Source organism: Manduca sexta, chromosome 10 (genome assembly GCF_014839805.1).
Source record: "Manduca sexta isolate Smith_Timp_Sample1 chromosome 10, JHU_Msex_v1.0, whole genome shotgun sequence".
NCBI lineage: Eukaryota > Metazoa > Arthropoda > Insecta > Lepidoptera > Sphingidae > Manduca > Manduca sexta.
Genome location: NC_051124.1, coordinates 3,331,061 through 3,347,478, shown reverse-complemented (window position 1 = coordinate 3,347,478; position 16,418 = coordinate 3,331,061). Strand labels below are relative to the sequence as shown.

The window sequence follows — 16,418 nt, the reverse complement described above, 5'->3', positions numbered from 1 at the left end:
TATATATATATATATATATATATATATATATGTTATTTATTTTAATCTGAACATATTGCTGGTAAGACTTGGTAGGTTAGCTTAAAATTTTAGGGTTTCAGGTTATCTTAAATATTCAAGTCATGGAGGACTGTGTAGCCGTTTTTCCTTCTACCTGTACTTAAATAATAGTAATAATATCAGCCCTGTATTATATACTTGCCCACTGCTGAGCTCGGGCCTCCTTTACTACTGAGAAGGATTAGGCCTTAGTCCACCACGCTGGCCTAGTGCGGATTAGTAGACTTCACACACCTTAGAAATTCCTATAGAGAACTTCTCAGATGTGCAGGTTTCCTCACGATGTTTTCCTTCACCGTTAAAGCGAACGATAAATTTACAAAGAATACACACATGATTTTAGAAAAGTCAGAGGTGTGTGCCATTGGTATTTGAACCTGCGTACATTCGTCTTGGCGGTCCGTTCCACACCCAACTAGGCTATCGCTTACTTGGACCACCAATTTTTCTATAGAGTTTTTCCGGGATAACAATCCCGCTTTCTATTTTCCCGGGACAAAAAGTAGCCCGTGTACTTGCTAGGGTCTCAAACTATCTCAATACCAAATTTCATCGAAATCCGTTTGGTAGTTTTTGATTTTATTACGTTTAGACAGACAGATCTGGTGAGTGATTTTATTTTATAATATTGTGTAGAATGTCATGTCGGAATATTTTTCTTTTTTATATGTATACAACTAAACTTTATTCCTAACCTTTTACACATAGACGGAGTTACGAGTAACACTTTGTTATAATAATAGAAAGATTCCCTAATATCTAACCAGCTATTTCTCTTATAAATCCCTTAAAATATGACACGAATAAAAATATTAAGTCATTTTTAACGCGTGGCTCTTTGTGCAGAACGAAAATAGCCGCTAACCTAGTTTTGCGCGGGTTCAAGGAAATATCCGTATATACGATCTCAGACGTAAGGCAATGTTGATCCGAAACTAAATCAATGAAAATAGATGATTGGTCTCTCGTATGGAAATGTGTCTACCTTTATGTTTGCTTCTAGCAACAGTGGACCAGTTTAACGCTTAACAGTTACTTTTATACCTCAAAATTGGAACAGAATAAAATTTTATATTATCTGTTCTAGAAGTAGAGCAAGGATTTGTAGCCAGAAGTCCAGATCTTTTGTCAGTAGTGCAAAAAGAACCAGTTCTCAGTATGAGCAGTATGATCACACTATGTTGCGGGGCAGACTCGCTGCCAAGTTTCAGTCGTATTGATTGATTACTGATCACTGCCTATCGACAAATTGTAATCCAAATACTTCTAAATATATACTGCACTAGATATTCCCGTGACTTTGTTCGTGTTGAGGATTTTATCAGAATAAAAAGTAGAATATAGTGCTCAGGAATGTAGCTTCGTAATAGTAAAATTTGTTATAGTATCAGAGTAGTTTTTACTTCCCACGATTACCGGGTTCAGACTTAATCTTCACTTAATATGACGTCGCATAGATTTGCATACCATAACTTTAAAATCATAGCACGACTTGCAACGCCATCGCATGGTCTATGCTAACCATTATACTTCGAAACGAGAATTTTCAAAACAATATTTTGAATTATCCCACGTAGGTATTAATAGGATCAGCGGTAGCCAATTAGCCCATGTTATGTTTGATCAAGTAAATTCAACACTATTCCGTTGGTTAAAGTACAAACTCTACAAAAATAACATATAAATAGAATACAGGGTTCATAGAATATAAAGATTTCACTCGTGTGTCTTTTATCTTCTAGGGTCTATTTCACAAGTTACAAGTTTATTTTATATGACAGTTATCATATTAAACAGTTAATGTAGCAGTGGTGAAGGGTACATATAACCCAATTTCTACCGGATTCCTTTTCCTAATAATGTAAAATGGAATTATCATTAGTACGATTTACACATCACATTCATGCATATTAGTACCTAAGTATAATATGTTGTGTCAGGTTTCCTTTCGGAAAATTTCACTCTTCCCTATTCCAATGTAGAAAGAACTCATTTTATTACCATTTATTTATATACTATACTATTGTATTTGGTCATCTTATACAATTATGTGAGGAATAGCATATATTCAAAAGTGCTAAATAAGCCTTTAATAAATTAAAAACTGTTGACAAATTGTATTTCGCCGTCAGATGCAATGAAATATGTAGTTAATTGGATACAGTAGTCTCTCTACTTTTATTTTAGACTGCATTGAATATGTCATCAGGTACAGCGCAAGCACTGAGAAACAATAAAAAACAAATAAAATAAGGAATGCTAGAATATTTTATTATGAATGCAAATATTTAGTGTCAATATTTTAGTGATTTTATTGTTTTTGTTAAAAGACGTCTAATATTTTGATCAGGTTGGATTTTCATCGCATACAAGATAATATAGACAGATGTAGTTATATTATTATGATATAGATGGCTGTTATAAATATCAGGTAAATAGGTAAAATCTTATCTTACTTCTTACTAATATTCTACTCTTTAAGTACATGCAGAAACAACTGAACAGATTTGGTTGAAATTAATACACAGGTAGACCATAAATTATAGATTAACACGTAGGCTATTTTTTATCCCAGTAATTGAAACAATAGCGCTAGAGTCGTACAAAAGACTTTTCTAGCGGGCGAAACCACGAGCATCACTTAGTATTTAAACAAAATTAGCAACAAGACAAAATCATAATTTTTTTATAGCAAATATCTACCTCTTTATTTTATCTTTATATTTGAAAATATTTAAAAGGGTTAGATATGCTTAACCCTTCAAGCGTATTCGATTACCTCATCTTAAAAATCATCGGCATCTAACAGAGTAATTGGTATTGTCTCCACTCGATTGTCACCATCGATATTACATCGGTATACATGCGAAACATTTGGCAGGTGACCAGATCATATAAATTCTATAAACGTTATCCAGTGACATTTACAACTGAAATAAATTTGTATGCAGTTTTAAACGTCTTTTCATTTCGTTTAATATGAACAATAATTATCAGTTTCAACAAAATTGATTTACTATGGATTGCGGATTCACCGCCATTTTCAAGAATAGATCCCAAACCGCTAATAAAAAGTACTGAATACACTTTGATAAAAAAATGACGTTTTTAAGTAACCCAGTTGCTCGCACCGACCTATGCTTTAAAAAAGAACAACCATCGTATTGACATCTCAAGACTTTCATTCATACCTTGACCCTATTATTTAACACCTGAGCGTTGCCAACACTCGCCTATCGCTCTGCCCAGCGAACTAATATAGATTCAACTATGACACGACCTTCAATGTATTTTAAATTTTTTACACACATACGTAGTATCCTGGCTTTTGCTTTTTAGGAATAGGCAGAGGTGTATTACATCCATATTTCGTCCCATAATGTAATAGGAAGCATATTCCTATCTATTGACCATAATAAAAGTCTCAGGGCTGATTTTGAATGATAGAATTCAATATAATATTGCCTGCAGTAGGGTCCGAATCGAAGACCTCAGCACAGTAGTCCTGCTGCAAACACAATACATCTAACAACGGTTAAGCAGTTTTAATAAATTTTGTTTTATCATTATTTGAGATACTAATAAAATATTATTATTTATTACAGAAAAATGGGGCTTGAAAACGGCAGCAGTGTAACAGCGTACGAGGTAATTAGAGAATTTATTTTTTACTGCCACCTAGTAGATGTGCTTGGAACTTTTAGGTTTGAATGTCCTTTCGTTTCTATTTCACATGTTGTTGTTATTAACTAACTCTAGATGTCACTATTCTAAATTTAAATTAGTATTTAATACCATTAGGTGCTAACAGATGGCGGTAATTAAAAAACAATAAGTTAAAATTTCGCGCTAATAATAACTGGAAAGTTCATTATAGAGGTTCTCAAATAACAGTCGTTACAATTTACTGCAACGTTGATTTATATTGGAAATGGAGGATTTTCCTATACAAGTATGTAATAAAATATTGTTTTTATTTACTATAATTCCTTTTTAACGTTTAAATAACGTGCAAAGTGCATCAGAAAATAGAACATTTTAGCTTTCCAAAGTTATAATGAATAATATTTCCAAAATTTTGATTCATTTCCATATCATACCTTTTATCCAATATTATACCCTCTCACTATTGCAAGTTACTTAATAATAACCAGTGCATTTTTTTATTTCCAGGTCCGCACCTCCGAAGATCTTGGGCGGTACATTGTCGCGGCTCGTGACCTGTCTCCTGGCGACGTCGTGATCAGTGAACGGCCCCTGGTCTTCGGACCCAAGGCGATGCCCGACCCTGAGGCAAGCATGCCTTGCGTCGGCTGTTATAAGCCCGTGTTCACCGATATTGGAGAGAGATGCTCTAAGTATGCACTATTTTATTGCTTATTTTTAAGGTTCTTTCTTCATTTGCGCATGTTTTTTAAAAAATTTATATGCATGAAATGATATTATATAAAAGCTGTACTTTAAATTCGTTCTAAATAGACATTTAAATTATATTTGTGTAATATATTTATACTTTTATTATTTATATTTTTTTTAAATACATTCATAAAAAAAAAACAAAGAAAAGATTTAAAGATTTGTGATAAGTGATTATTTATATTATAAAATATAATATCACTGTTTTCAGATGCGGTTGGCCGGTGTGTTCAGGAAATTGTCCAGGCCTGACGGACCCAAGACATCACGGAGTGGAGTGCGACATCCTCAGCGTGCGACCTGAATGCGTGCTTGACAACATGTCTGATTATTACAGGTAAGAAAATAGACGATGACATTTTTCACTCATCACTCTTAGGGATATTATACAGGTACCTACTATAAAGGGGTTGAGAACACCTAAAGCGCTCACCCAAAAGTCCAGTGGTTTATATTAGCCGACTCTTGCCAGGCTAACAAACGTAGGGTCATGTTAAAAGAAATGTTCTATAAATGGTAAAGAGTGGTATAATTATAAGCTACTAGCTTTTGCTCGCGGCTTCGCCCGCGTGAAGGAGTTTTCCGGGATAAAAGTCCCACTATATATTTTTCCGGGATAGTAGCGTATAACCTTCCCATGGTCTTATACTATCTCCATACCAAATTTTGCTTTCGTATACCACGTCTTATGTCACGTCCCGTTTCCGTGGGAACGGCATAAAAAGTATCCTATGTCCGTCTCCTTGTTCTAAGCTACCTCGCTACCAATTTTCAGCCAAATCGGTTCATCCGTTCTTGAGTTATAAATAGTGTAACTAACACCACTTTCTTTTATATATATATAGATTATTTGTGGTCTTAAACGATCACCTTTCATAGCCTTTTTTCATCTAGTAAATTCATGTCTCTATAAAAGTGTGTTTATCGTTTAAAACCTCATGACTACGTCTGCTATACTGTGGATATTTTATTAAATGGGAAATTTAAAAGTCCAATTACGTTCTCCTTATATTCGTGAAACGTAATGCTTAACATCATCATCATCAGCCGCATAATGTCCACTGCTGAACATGAGCCTTCCCCAAAGATTTCCACATCGACCTGGAAGCGACCCGCAGCTAGCGACCCCCTACGACTTCTATTAGGTCATCTGTCCACCTCATATGTGGACGGCCGACGCTGCACTTATCAATATAAATTACCAATTTTCTCCTCTCTTCATTTGAATGAAATAAAATTTCTATTCAATATATTTCTAATGCGCATTTATTAATTCATCAGACGTGAAGTTGTGATGATTATCATCTATAAACACGCTGCACATGCGTTGTTAAGGTTATGAGATTTATAAGTTTCCTTATGATCTCTTTGCCTTCGTGTAGCCGATTTCGTATGCAGACAATCAAGTGTGACATTAACTCTTAGAATATAAATTTTGTTTCAATGTAACTAATTTAGATAAATATTGGATGCACTGATCATCTTATGTTTACACGTGATGTTAGTGCAAAATTAACTACAATGAATAGGGTAGAAAGACTTTAGCTTACTTTATTATATCTGCTACCTATACAACTTATAATTTCTTTACGAAATGTAATCAACAATAATAAATGATCTTAACCCCTATATGATACTCGACCTGAGAGAATAATTCAGGATTTCCTGGTTCCTTTAATTAGAATTTAATCAACCAAATATCAGTCGTAATTTCTATTTATTATTTTAATTACCATCTACCATCTCGTTAAAGTAAATAACTAGCTTATTGTGAAGAAAGGGACCAATAACTTGTATAACCTTCGTCGACCAAAATATTAGCAATTATATATTATAATTCCAGACATGATGCTCTGTTACCGCTGCGATGTCTGCTCCTACAGAAAACAGACCCTGAGAAATGGAAGAAGCTTTTAGAGATGCAGTCGCATATGGAAAGTAGAACACCAGGAACTCAGGCATACGAGTAAGTTCATATTTTACGTTTCATTGGAGCTGTTTGGATAAGCTTGCAGATAATTCAGCCTTAATTAAGTTGCGAATAATAAAATCAAAATCTATAAAATAAAAACAAAGTACATATACGTAATTATAAATGAAAGTAAATAATGAATTATGCATTTAGGTGATTAGAAACTTAAACAATATTAATTCGTGTTCAAAAATTCTCTTTCACAGTGAAGCAGATGAGTTCATAGTTGAATATCTAATGAACAATTTCATCAGTAAACTAGAAGGAGATCTCAAAAAATACACACCAGAAGCATCGTCAGAGCTACTTCATAGGATATGCGGAATAATGGACACTAATGCTTTGGAAATACGACTTCAAGAAGGCGCAGAGCTCCTTGCTTTGTACGCAAATACCTGTTTAATAGAACACAGCTGTTTACCAAATACAAAACATACTTTCCTCCAATCACCTAAAGATAGAAATGATCTATATACCATCACTGTAAAGGTGGTTATTCCTATAGCTAAAGATGAACATATCGCTACGATGTACAGCCATGCTTTATGGGGAACGCAAGCAAGGAGGCAACATTTAAAGGACACGAAGTATTTCTCTTGCAAATGTCAAAGATGTAGCGATCCTACTGAATTAGGAACGTATTTGAGTGCTATGAAATGCCTTGGTGAAGAAAAGACGCCGTGTGATGGAATACATTTACCAGAAGATCCTTTGAATGAAGAAACAGATTGGGCTTGCAGCAAATGTAGTGTGAAAATCAGCAACTCTCAAGTCAACATGATTATATCGCAGATGGGTGACGAAGTTGACAATGTTCTGATGATGGGTGGCAATGCTATCATGTTAGAGAATCTTTTATGTAGATTGTCTATGTTTTTACATCCGAATCATTACCATTTGTATTCGATAAAGCATTCCCTGATCCAGCTGTATGGCAGACAACCGGCATTGTCGTCCGTAGAAATATTGGACAGGAAAATTAAAATGTGCAAGGAATTGATTGCTATCACTAAGATTTTGGACCCTGGTAATGCAAGATTAAGCTTGTACAGCAGTGTTCTTCAACATGAGTTGCATTCAGCTTTGGTGATGAAATCTAAAAAAGCAAATCCTGATGGGACTCCTAAATCTCTTGAAGAAATAAAGCCACTATTGATTCAAGCTAAGGCGGCTATTGAAGATGCAATCAGTTGCCTTAAAGATGATGACGAAGAAACTTCTGGACAAAAATTATCCGTCGTCATTGAAGAAAGTAAAAAAGATTTGGAAAAATATTGCAAAGAAAAAAATATTGTTCTTTGAGGTGTTTATTAGGGTGTGTTATAAGATGGCTTAAAGCTAATATCACAGTCATATCTTTGATTAATGTGTTACATTATTCCCGTAATTGTGACCCTTAATATTCCTTATTACAAGCATTTACATTTTTAATGTTGGTTTCATTAGATTTCATCTAGTATTAGCTCGCTTTTTTAGTGTTAGAGATGAACAAAAACATTTTTATGTGATAAATTTACATTATTAATGACAAAATCAATAGAATATTACGTAGTTTAAAAATAACATTAAGAATGTCATTGACCAAATCTATTATATCTAGATATCCATGTTCCTACATTTATAGACCTACTAATAATGCCTGCTTATTCGCTAGGTATTGGCATATTTGTTTTATTTTTTCAAGTAAACATTTTTACAAATGTCTAGATAGAATTTACTTGGAACTATTGCTTTTGTGAAGATAATAATTATTACAATTGTTACGTACTTCTATATAATTGTTCTATTTATGTTTAGCCTCTTATAGTAAAAAATACTTGAAAGATTACACTTATTGACTATTACAAACTATACTTAACGTTGAACATACATTTAGTATTGCTTTAAGTACATACTTCTCCCCTGGTAATGTAAACAGCACACCTGACATTACAAAATAAAAAGTAAACAACACACCTGACATCACGAAATAAAGAATGTTAAAGATGAGAAATATCAAGAAAATAAGCAGCCATTTTCGTTTAGTACAGTAATGTAAACCTATAGATCCTGATCTAATTAGCATTACAAAAGTAGTTTATTATTTATAAATACAATGGGATTTCAACAATCCAAACACAAGATTTTTTTTACAGATTCTATAAATATGTTTCTCAATGTGACGACTTCTAGATCAATAGTTCCTCATCATCCAATACCTATGGATGTCAGAGTGTTATAATACAATTATAAATCAATTAGCATAATTACGATACTGTACTAAATTTTTCAAGAGATGCCAGTTGTGCCTTTCCACATAATCGTTTTAAAAATTCTTCATTGCTTTTCAAATATTTGTTCATCCAAAACGAGGATACCAGTTCAATCCAGATCTAGCTTTGTCATTACCAACACTTTCCATGATCCAGTCGGTGTACCTGGAAACCCTGGTATAGACTCCTGGCGTTCTTGGTCTGGCGCATCCACTGCCAGTTGATACCACTCCCACTACCATGACGTGGCGTTGGGCATCTTTTATCATGAGTGGACCACCGCTATCAGCCTGTAGAATTTATACAAACTTTTATTTTATGTCGTGTTTATATATTCAATTCAGTGTTTTTAAGAATAGTTTTCTTATGAGATTTCTATCGCTTAAGCGAGAAGCATATCAAATAGTTACGTTTGGGCTTTCAGTGAAGTAACAGTATGCAAATATTGCTGAGTTTCACTTTGATAAACTTTACAGCAATTGTATTTACTTTGTTTATAAGAAATTTTGAATTTATATATTCATTTAGTTCACCTTTTACATCTAGATATATTATATGATTACTTTTGTCTACTTCCTGAATTATTGATTAAATATATTACCCAACATGAATCTCTTCCGCCATTTTCGTGACCAGCACACATCTGGGTAGGGAATATTTTCACTTTACTCCCCGTTGACTGGTACCATTGGTTGCATTGGTCGTTTGTTACTACGGTCACTTCTGTCTTCTGAAGTATGTTGGGTCTTGATCCTGTGAATTATTATGGTTAATTAATTGAGTTTAATATTAAAACGTAATATAATATAATAAGTGTTTTTTACGTACGAACCAAACATACGCTGGTGGTAAACGTTATTTTGACATGTTCTTATTAAGTAGGTATGGAGTTCAGAAAATTTATTGGAGATTGTATGCCTTATAATAATGCTCTGACAATTAATATGTTTTAACTTTAAGAGATATTTCGGAACAGATATCTCAATTAACAATGACCTACAAATCAAATTAATGGCAAAAATCATTAGCATCTTTAAACTAATGTATTTCCAATCTATCGAACAATATTTCAAATGTAATTTATTTATTTAGTAATGCCAACGTCACCTACACATAATTCCTTACAATGAAAACGTGAATAGTCATCTAAAGCTAAATGTAGTAACAATATAAGTGATTTATCTAAATCAGGCAAAGAATATATTTTTGTTTGATTTTGCTTTAAACGCTTACACTTATTCAATATGTGCTCCCTGTCCAATCCTCATTCCTCCCCTAATAATCGGTAATACTCGTATTAATTCTTCATGATTGAACACCTATTTATCGATGATATAACATTACCAACTACCAATAGCATTTGATCTTGAATTATTGATGTACCTTTATCACGGTCTTCATTGGTAAAACCCCATCCAGCCACAGTTGCTTCGATGCCGCTGAAGTCATTAGACGAGGGTTGCGGCAAGCAGGCCGGACGTAGTTCCCTGGACCATCTCAGTTGCCTGATAGTCTTGAGAAGCGCAACATCGTTGGACTTTCTGCTGCATCTATAGAAGTCAAAGATTATAATTTAAAAGTATTTATCGACATTGATTTAGACATCTCAGTAAGATGTTTTCGTAAGTTAATAGGAAATTTAGCTTTTAGGGATACATTATTAAAGTCGAATACACAAGGTTTTTTTTGGAAAGTGGAAGGAGTATGGAAGGGGCCGTAACGTATATGCAATCTGAGAAATGCCTATGTCAGGCAGTAGATACATATAGATGGGATGGATGGGTACAAGAAAGAGTAATCCGTTATTCGTCCTTAATTTAAAAAATTAAAGGTAACACTACATTAATGAATTTGAAATCGTTAAAACTAAATATAGAGTTTATATATTACACAATGTATAAATGACTACCTGTATTCTGGATGAGGCATTATTTTCGATAACGGTTCACTGTCATCGCTCGTTGATATATCCGTGTAACCGACCATTACTGAAAGTTGTTTAGATCTGTAGAACTCATCGAATACACTGAAACAAAATATAGGTTCAAGATCACTTTTGAAATTGATGAGAATCGCCTAATGGTGTATTGATTTAATAGAAAAATACAAAAAACCAAAATGGAAAACAAATATATTGACTCCCCTGTGAAGGTTATCCAAAATTTTATCAATTGATTGAAATATTTTTGTCGATTAATACTTTCAAAAGAAAGTATAGTGAAAACACTAATCACAGATAAATTTGAATTTTGTATTAATACTTTTTTATTTAAGGCCTGTTTTACAACCTCCGAATAAATGCTATTCATCACGATATAAACAGATCAAACACAAAAATCTCACTCTAATCTATGCTCCCAAGTTAACGGTAACACAATGAGTATTATCTACTTACATTAGCTGTTTAATACGACAACTGTCAAAACTTACTTAAAACTTATGGAACAGGCCATAAAAATTTAAAAATGGCCGCTATATTTTAAAAATTTCTAATAAACTATACTTACCTACACACGCAATGTCCTGCAGTGAGCAACCATCTGTCATTGATGACAGTGGCTCCGCACTGATGCGCCCCTTGCCGCCACACGCTAGCAGCCCACGGGAACTCAGCTGGGAGACTGTCTACTCCGCCGACGATGCGCCCGCTCCGGGCTATGTCGATTCCGCATTCTACATCGGCCACTGTGGAGTAATTGTATTTTATAATTTAGGAAAACATGCCCGGAGTCTGGAATTTGTGCCTGATATGACGTTTGGCTCACCCCCCATCATGGGCGATAGACTCGCCTATAACATGGGAACATAAAAGGAGAGAAGGTGCGATATTTGCACCTCTGCCTAACCCTTCGGGGTCTCATAACCCAGTCTCATAACCCTTCGGGAGAGGGAGGGGGTAGCGGACCCCCCTCGCCCTTTGTGATAACCACAATCTCTTACTGATGTCTTGCGAAATATATAAAACCCTTTGTAGAATAATATGGAAAAAACCCTTTGGAGATAGAGGTATCAAGTGTGTAATTTATGGAGTAGCTACGAGAAAGAGAGGCCATGACTGTGATTGATCCTAGAAAGAAGGGTTAACAATTGCAAATACATTTTGAGCCTAGAGTATTGGTTCAGGATTTTTTTCTTAATTGGTAATAAAAGTACAGAAATTAGGCAATGTAGCTTCCTTGTGAAACAATTCTCGAAATCGAACCATGAGTTTCAAAGATTATCTATGCCCGATGTCAAATTTTACAATTTATCTCTTTATATAAATATACATTACCTTGGCCATTTCATTAATAAAGAATTATACACAAGAAATATTTCCATTGTTTTACTTATCGATTTTTTCTCATGTAGCAGCTGATTCGTTTTCCGGTATAATAAATTACCAAAGGCAAGGCAATATGTTAAACACCCGCATATTATTCATTGAGCATTCTTTACACTCATTAATTTCTAATCAATGATCACACAAGTGTTATATCAACACAACCGGCGTCGTGCCCTAGTTTTAATTTTGGATCCAAGCAGTATATTTCCTTCTTCGATATATATTTATCAATCGTCAATTATTCTTTTTAGTTCATCCCTATTTATTTTTTTGTTTTGCTGTCAATGACGAGACGAGCTTGCCATTCGCCTGATGGTAAGCGATACGAACGCTAAACAGTAGAGACACCATCCAACACCCTGAATTACAAAGTATTGTTTGGTATTCCACTGCGCTCTCCACCTTGAGACATGAGTTGTTAAGTCTTATTATGTCCACATTGGCTACAATCTCCTTCAAATTGGAATACAACAGTGACTACACGCCGTTGCTTGGTGGCAGAAATAGACATGACGGTGGTCTACCCAGGCGGACTCCCACATATGAGAGACCAGTAAAGTTCTTTAACTTCCTTCTCTATCCGTCTATCGTTTTCTACAACCTCTACTTTCATAACCCTAAAAGCTCAATTCTTGATCTTGACCAATTTTCATACTGGTTAACCGTCTCTGACTCATTACGTTCAGTGACCCTGCAGAACTGAGGCTTACGACTAACAATTCCAAAACGAACTAAAAATAATCTTACACCCACATACAAGGCCAAGGTCGACTAAAAAGGCATTATTTGCCATTTGAAATCTTCCGTTATTATTAATGTTATGTCATAAAGGTCGTTTGGAATGATTTATGGGGTCTAAAGCGTTTGCTTTGTCTCTTCGAGTGTAGAAGTATATGCGGAAAATTGGGTATTCATTCTCACTATAAATAGGTGAATAAAATATCGATAACTCCTAAGTAAACTATCGTATCTGAAGTAAAAGCGATTTACACTTTTTTAGCGTTTCCTTGTCTAGGTACTGCTTAGTTTCAAAGCCAAAAAATAAAGTTCATTAATGAACATTTTTTTAATAAGTTTTGGTAGTAGAGTTTTGATAGAGTTTGTATATATTACTTATATTTAGTTTCATAGAGTAGTTTGTAAATATTTTCTTCGTTTTTAGATAATCCAGTTTCTTAAACTTGAAATCGGCACAATGTACAACAATTGTCATAAAAAAACTTGGTAGTAAACAGTAGTTAGATAACGAAACGCTAAAAAATTAAAATCATAATTTATAGATGCGATAGTGAACTTAAGAGTCATCGATATATTTGACCTAAATGAGGCAGGTTTCCATAGCTCATATCCAAAAGAATATTCCATATGGATTTCACAAGAACTAGACAATAGTAAACAAGTAATGGCATAATTTAATATTCCCGTGATCGTTAAGGTCAAAAGAGTGCTCTTGACTTTTGGCAATTCTATATGTGTCTTCCAGAGTATTTTATAAATGATTCATTAATCGAAAGAGGACCAATACCAATCAATCGCGATTGTATTGACGCCAATTTTTTTTTATTGCCTTAAATGACGAGACGAACTTGCCGTTCGCCTGACGGTAATCAATTCGACCGCCCATAAACAGTAGAAACAGCCAACACGTTAAATTACAAAGTATTGTTTGGTATTGTACTGAGCTCGCTATCCCGAGACATGAGATGTTAAGTCTTATTATGTCCAGTAGTTACACTGGCTACAATGTCCTTCAAACCAGAAGACAACAGTCTACACACTGCTGTTTGGCGGCAGAAAAGGATTTATATCAACAAATACTCCGTCAAAAAGTAATTGCAAGGCATCCACTCCATTTTCGGCTGTCCTACTAACCTCATTTCGTATAAATGGGTGACATATCTTATGTATACGTATAACTGCATCCCGACCTTGGAGGTGGCACTAATCAACTTTATTATCATCGTAATGTCAAATTTAAATGGATTTACCAAAGACGGAGTGCGTGGCCATTTACGGATCGCATTTCTGTCTGACCGCGAAATTGTTTCGTAATCATCTTTTATTGTTTGTTTGTTTTGATTATGAGCACGTGGTGTCGATGAGTTGTTTGTAAGTCTTCCGTTTTTTGTATTAGGTATTAAATGATTCTTTGCTAAGCCTTTTACATGATTTTCCTTTTATATTATAAGAATTATTTTTTCCGGTTTTGGTGAAGATTTTTTTTTCTTGAGGTAAATTGTTTTGTGTTGTTTTAAAAGCTTGTGTAGTGATGTTAGATGATGTTTGAAAAATTTTAAAACATGTAAATAAACCTGCGCAAAGGCAACTAACGGTCGGTGAAAATTAAAGGAAATAAAACTTTCGTACAAGGTAATATTGAACGGAATAGGAACGAAACATTTTTATAACAATTCATAAACACCACAATAGATTTGTACTGTAGACACAAAAATATATTATCAATTCATAGATAGTTCATTATAATTAGTTCTTCGATAATGAAGATCTACAAATATGAAAAAAAAATAACTTTTCTAAAATCTCCAAGTGGTCAATTATTAATATAAAGTTTAATAACGATTATAAAAACCTTTACTAAGCTAATGGTACTCTTGAAGGCCCATTTAATTTTAAAATCTTCATAAAATCGTTTCAAGAAAAAATATAAAGAAAAATCTTTGATCAAATTACACATTTCACAACATATTATAAAATTTTATAATAAAGAAACTAACAAAAATTGTTATGTGTTATTGCACTACAACGTAACAAAATACTTTGAATGTCGGGTCTTGTTAGCAACCGGGCTTTCTTTGATGATACTATCTTATAATTAAATACGAATTTTGATAACTTAATATATCTCTGTCCTAAAATTCTTATATTTAATTACTTGGCAACTTGAGCTGAGTATTTCTATGACATGATAACCGATGCGAATTATTTTTAGAAGTACGTATGACGTTTTAGCTTATGTGTTTTGTTTGTGATTTATTACTATCGCCTTTATGGCTTAATTGCGTACTTGAGAGTTTGGGTTAAATTCTCTGAAAAGAATTAGTTAACAAAAAATGATTTTATTCCAGACACTGTGAGCTCAGTCTACGTAGATCGGACCGTCAATAGCTAAAAGAATTTAAAATTTTGTATAATTCTCAAATGTAATTAGATAGTGTAACTTTGACTTTTCGGATCTCAACACCTTAGTCCCCTTGTAACCAAAGCTGCAGTCTTTGAAACGTCGAGATAAAATAATCATATAAAGAAAAGGCGATAAATCTGAATATTCGTTTTTTTAAAAGAGTTTAATGATTTCAAAACATACATACATTGGTCTCTAGGTACAGGGTGCTTCTAACAAGCTGGTTTGGAAATCTATATGCGAGGACAATTTTCAGCAGTAAACTTTCAAAGGTTGAAAAAGAAGGAGAAAATAATATTACTTGCGTGCTTGCTCTATCATAGGACGGATAAGTCTGGCAATGTCATGTAATGGACTCACCTCTGCTAACTCTCCAGGGATAAGGGCGTGAGATTTGGTACATACCATGCATTATATTTATGAGAATTTATTTATTTTACGTTATTAAGGAAGAGCGCAGATGGAAGATAAGTCCATAAATAAGAATTATTGTTGTATTACTACATATTTTCTATCCACAGTAGTATAGCACAGATGATTATAGGGTTGTGAGACGCGATATTTAGATTTTTTTAATAACTTTTCACTTTTAGACCGCTATCCAACCTTATAAATTATGAATGAATTATAAAAAAACTTACAATTTATGTAACAAAACGCACAATCCAAAAACAGCACGAGCACTATCAAACGACACATTTTCACAAATTCAGATTATCTTCTGCGGACGATTGCAAGAAGTTGAAGTATTTAAATCACTGTCAAAATAGGTCTAGGATATATGTCAGAGAAGAAATATATGTCAAATGTAGGTGTCAGTGCACACCTTGCGGCATGCACCGACTACGGCGTGTCTGATTTACATAAGGATATATAAAGGATTCTATGATTTGTACTGAAATGACCCTCTACATTTGGTTTGAAGGTCTGACCCCTATATTGCTTTAGTGAGGCGACCGCGCGCAGCAATTTCGATCGTGTGTCGATATTTTTTAAGTAAGGTTATGATTTTTTTTATACGTGCACGGTGAATCCAGCCATCAGGGCCCTTATTCTGTATGATAGTGTAAACGCGTAACGCGGCCGTGTCATGTTATCTTCGAGAAATGTGTGTGGAATGGTATTCTGTAAGCCAAATTTCTATAGTCCTAAACATGATGCGTGGTGTTACGTGCTTGTTACACACTGTCAAAATAACGTGCGGGATAGAGAATAAGGCCCCTGATGGTAAGTTGAGTGGGGTCCAATAGA

General features: G+C 34.1%; 2 protein-coding genes across 3 annotated transcripts in view; one reads left to right on the top strand and one right to left on the bottom strand.

The window, feature by feature from the left end:
- LOC115443856 (SET domain-containing protein SmydA-8-like) overlaps nucleotides 1-7,879 on the top strand; it is a 36,066-nt gene extending 28,187 nt beyond the window's left edge. Inside the window, exons 2-6 of one of the 2 annotated variants that reach the window (XM_037437225.1) lie at nucleotides 3,666-3,708; nucleotides 4,234-4,418; nucleotides 4,688-4,813; nucleotides 6,320-6,442; nucleotides 6,655-7,879. In XM_037437225.1, coding sequence (XP_037293122.1) covers nucleotides 3,670-3,708; nucleotides 4,234-4,418; nucleotides 4,688-4,813; nucleotides 6,320-6,442; nucleotides 6,655-7,750 — 1,569 coding nt within the window. In that variant the 5' untranslated portion in view covers nucleotides 3,666-3,669 and the 3' untranslated portion in view covers nucleotides 7,751-7,879. Of the gene's footprint in view, nucleotides 1-3,665; nucleotides 3,709-3,928; nucleotides 4,013-4,233; nucleotides 4,419-4,687; nucleotides 4,814-6,319; nucleotides 6,443-6,654 lie in introns of those variants that run through there. The other variant, XM_030169439.1, reaches the window with a different exon arrangement.
- Nucleotides 7,740-16,021, bottom strand: LOC115443857 (trypsin-1). The gene is made up of 6 exons (XM_030169440.2): nucleotides 15,809-16,021; nucleotides 11,208-11,385; nucleotides 10,610-10,726; nucleotides 10,084-10,250; nucleotides 9,302-9,453; nucleotides 7,740-8,990 (listed from the first exon to the last, which is right to left on the bottom strand). The coding sequence occupies exons 1-6, from the start codon at nucleotides 15,864-15,866 to the stop codon at nucleotides 8,787-8,789; spliced, it is 876 nt and encodes a 291-aa protein (XP_030025300.1). The 5' UTR covers nucleotides 15,867-16,021; the 3' UTR covers nucleotides 7,740-8,786.
- Between the last annotated feature and the right edge of the window lie 397 nt (nucleotides 16,022-16,418).

Bases quoted from the DNA above. Each gene is read 5' to 3' on its own strand.
- LOC115443857 (XM_030169440.2), bottom strand. From the start codon at position 15,866: ATGTGTCGTTTGATAGTGCTCGTGCTGTTTTTGGATTGTGCGTTTTGT. The intron at 9,454-10,083 runs GTACATCAATAA...AATAATTCACAG, and splicing joins CAATGAAGACCGTGATAAAG to GATCAAGACCCAACATACTT. The intron at 8,991-9,301 runs GTAATATATTTA...TAAATTCTACAG, and splicing joins GCGGAAGAGATTCATGTTGG to GCTGATAGCGGTGGTCCACT.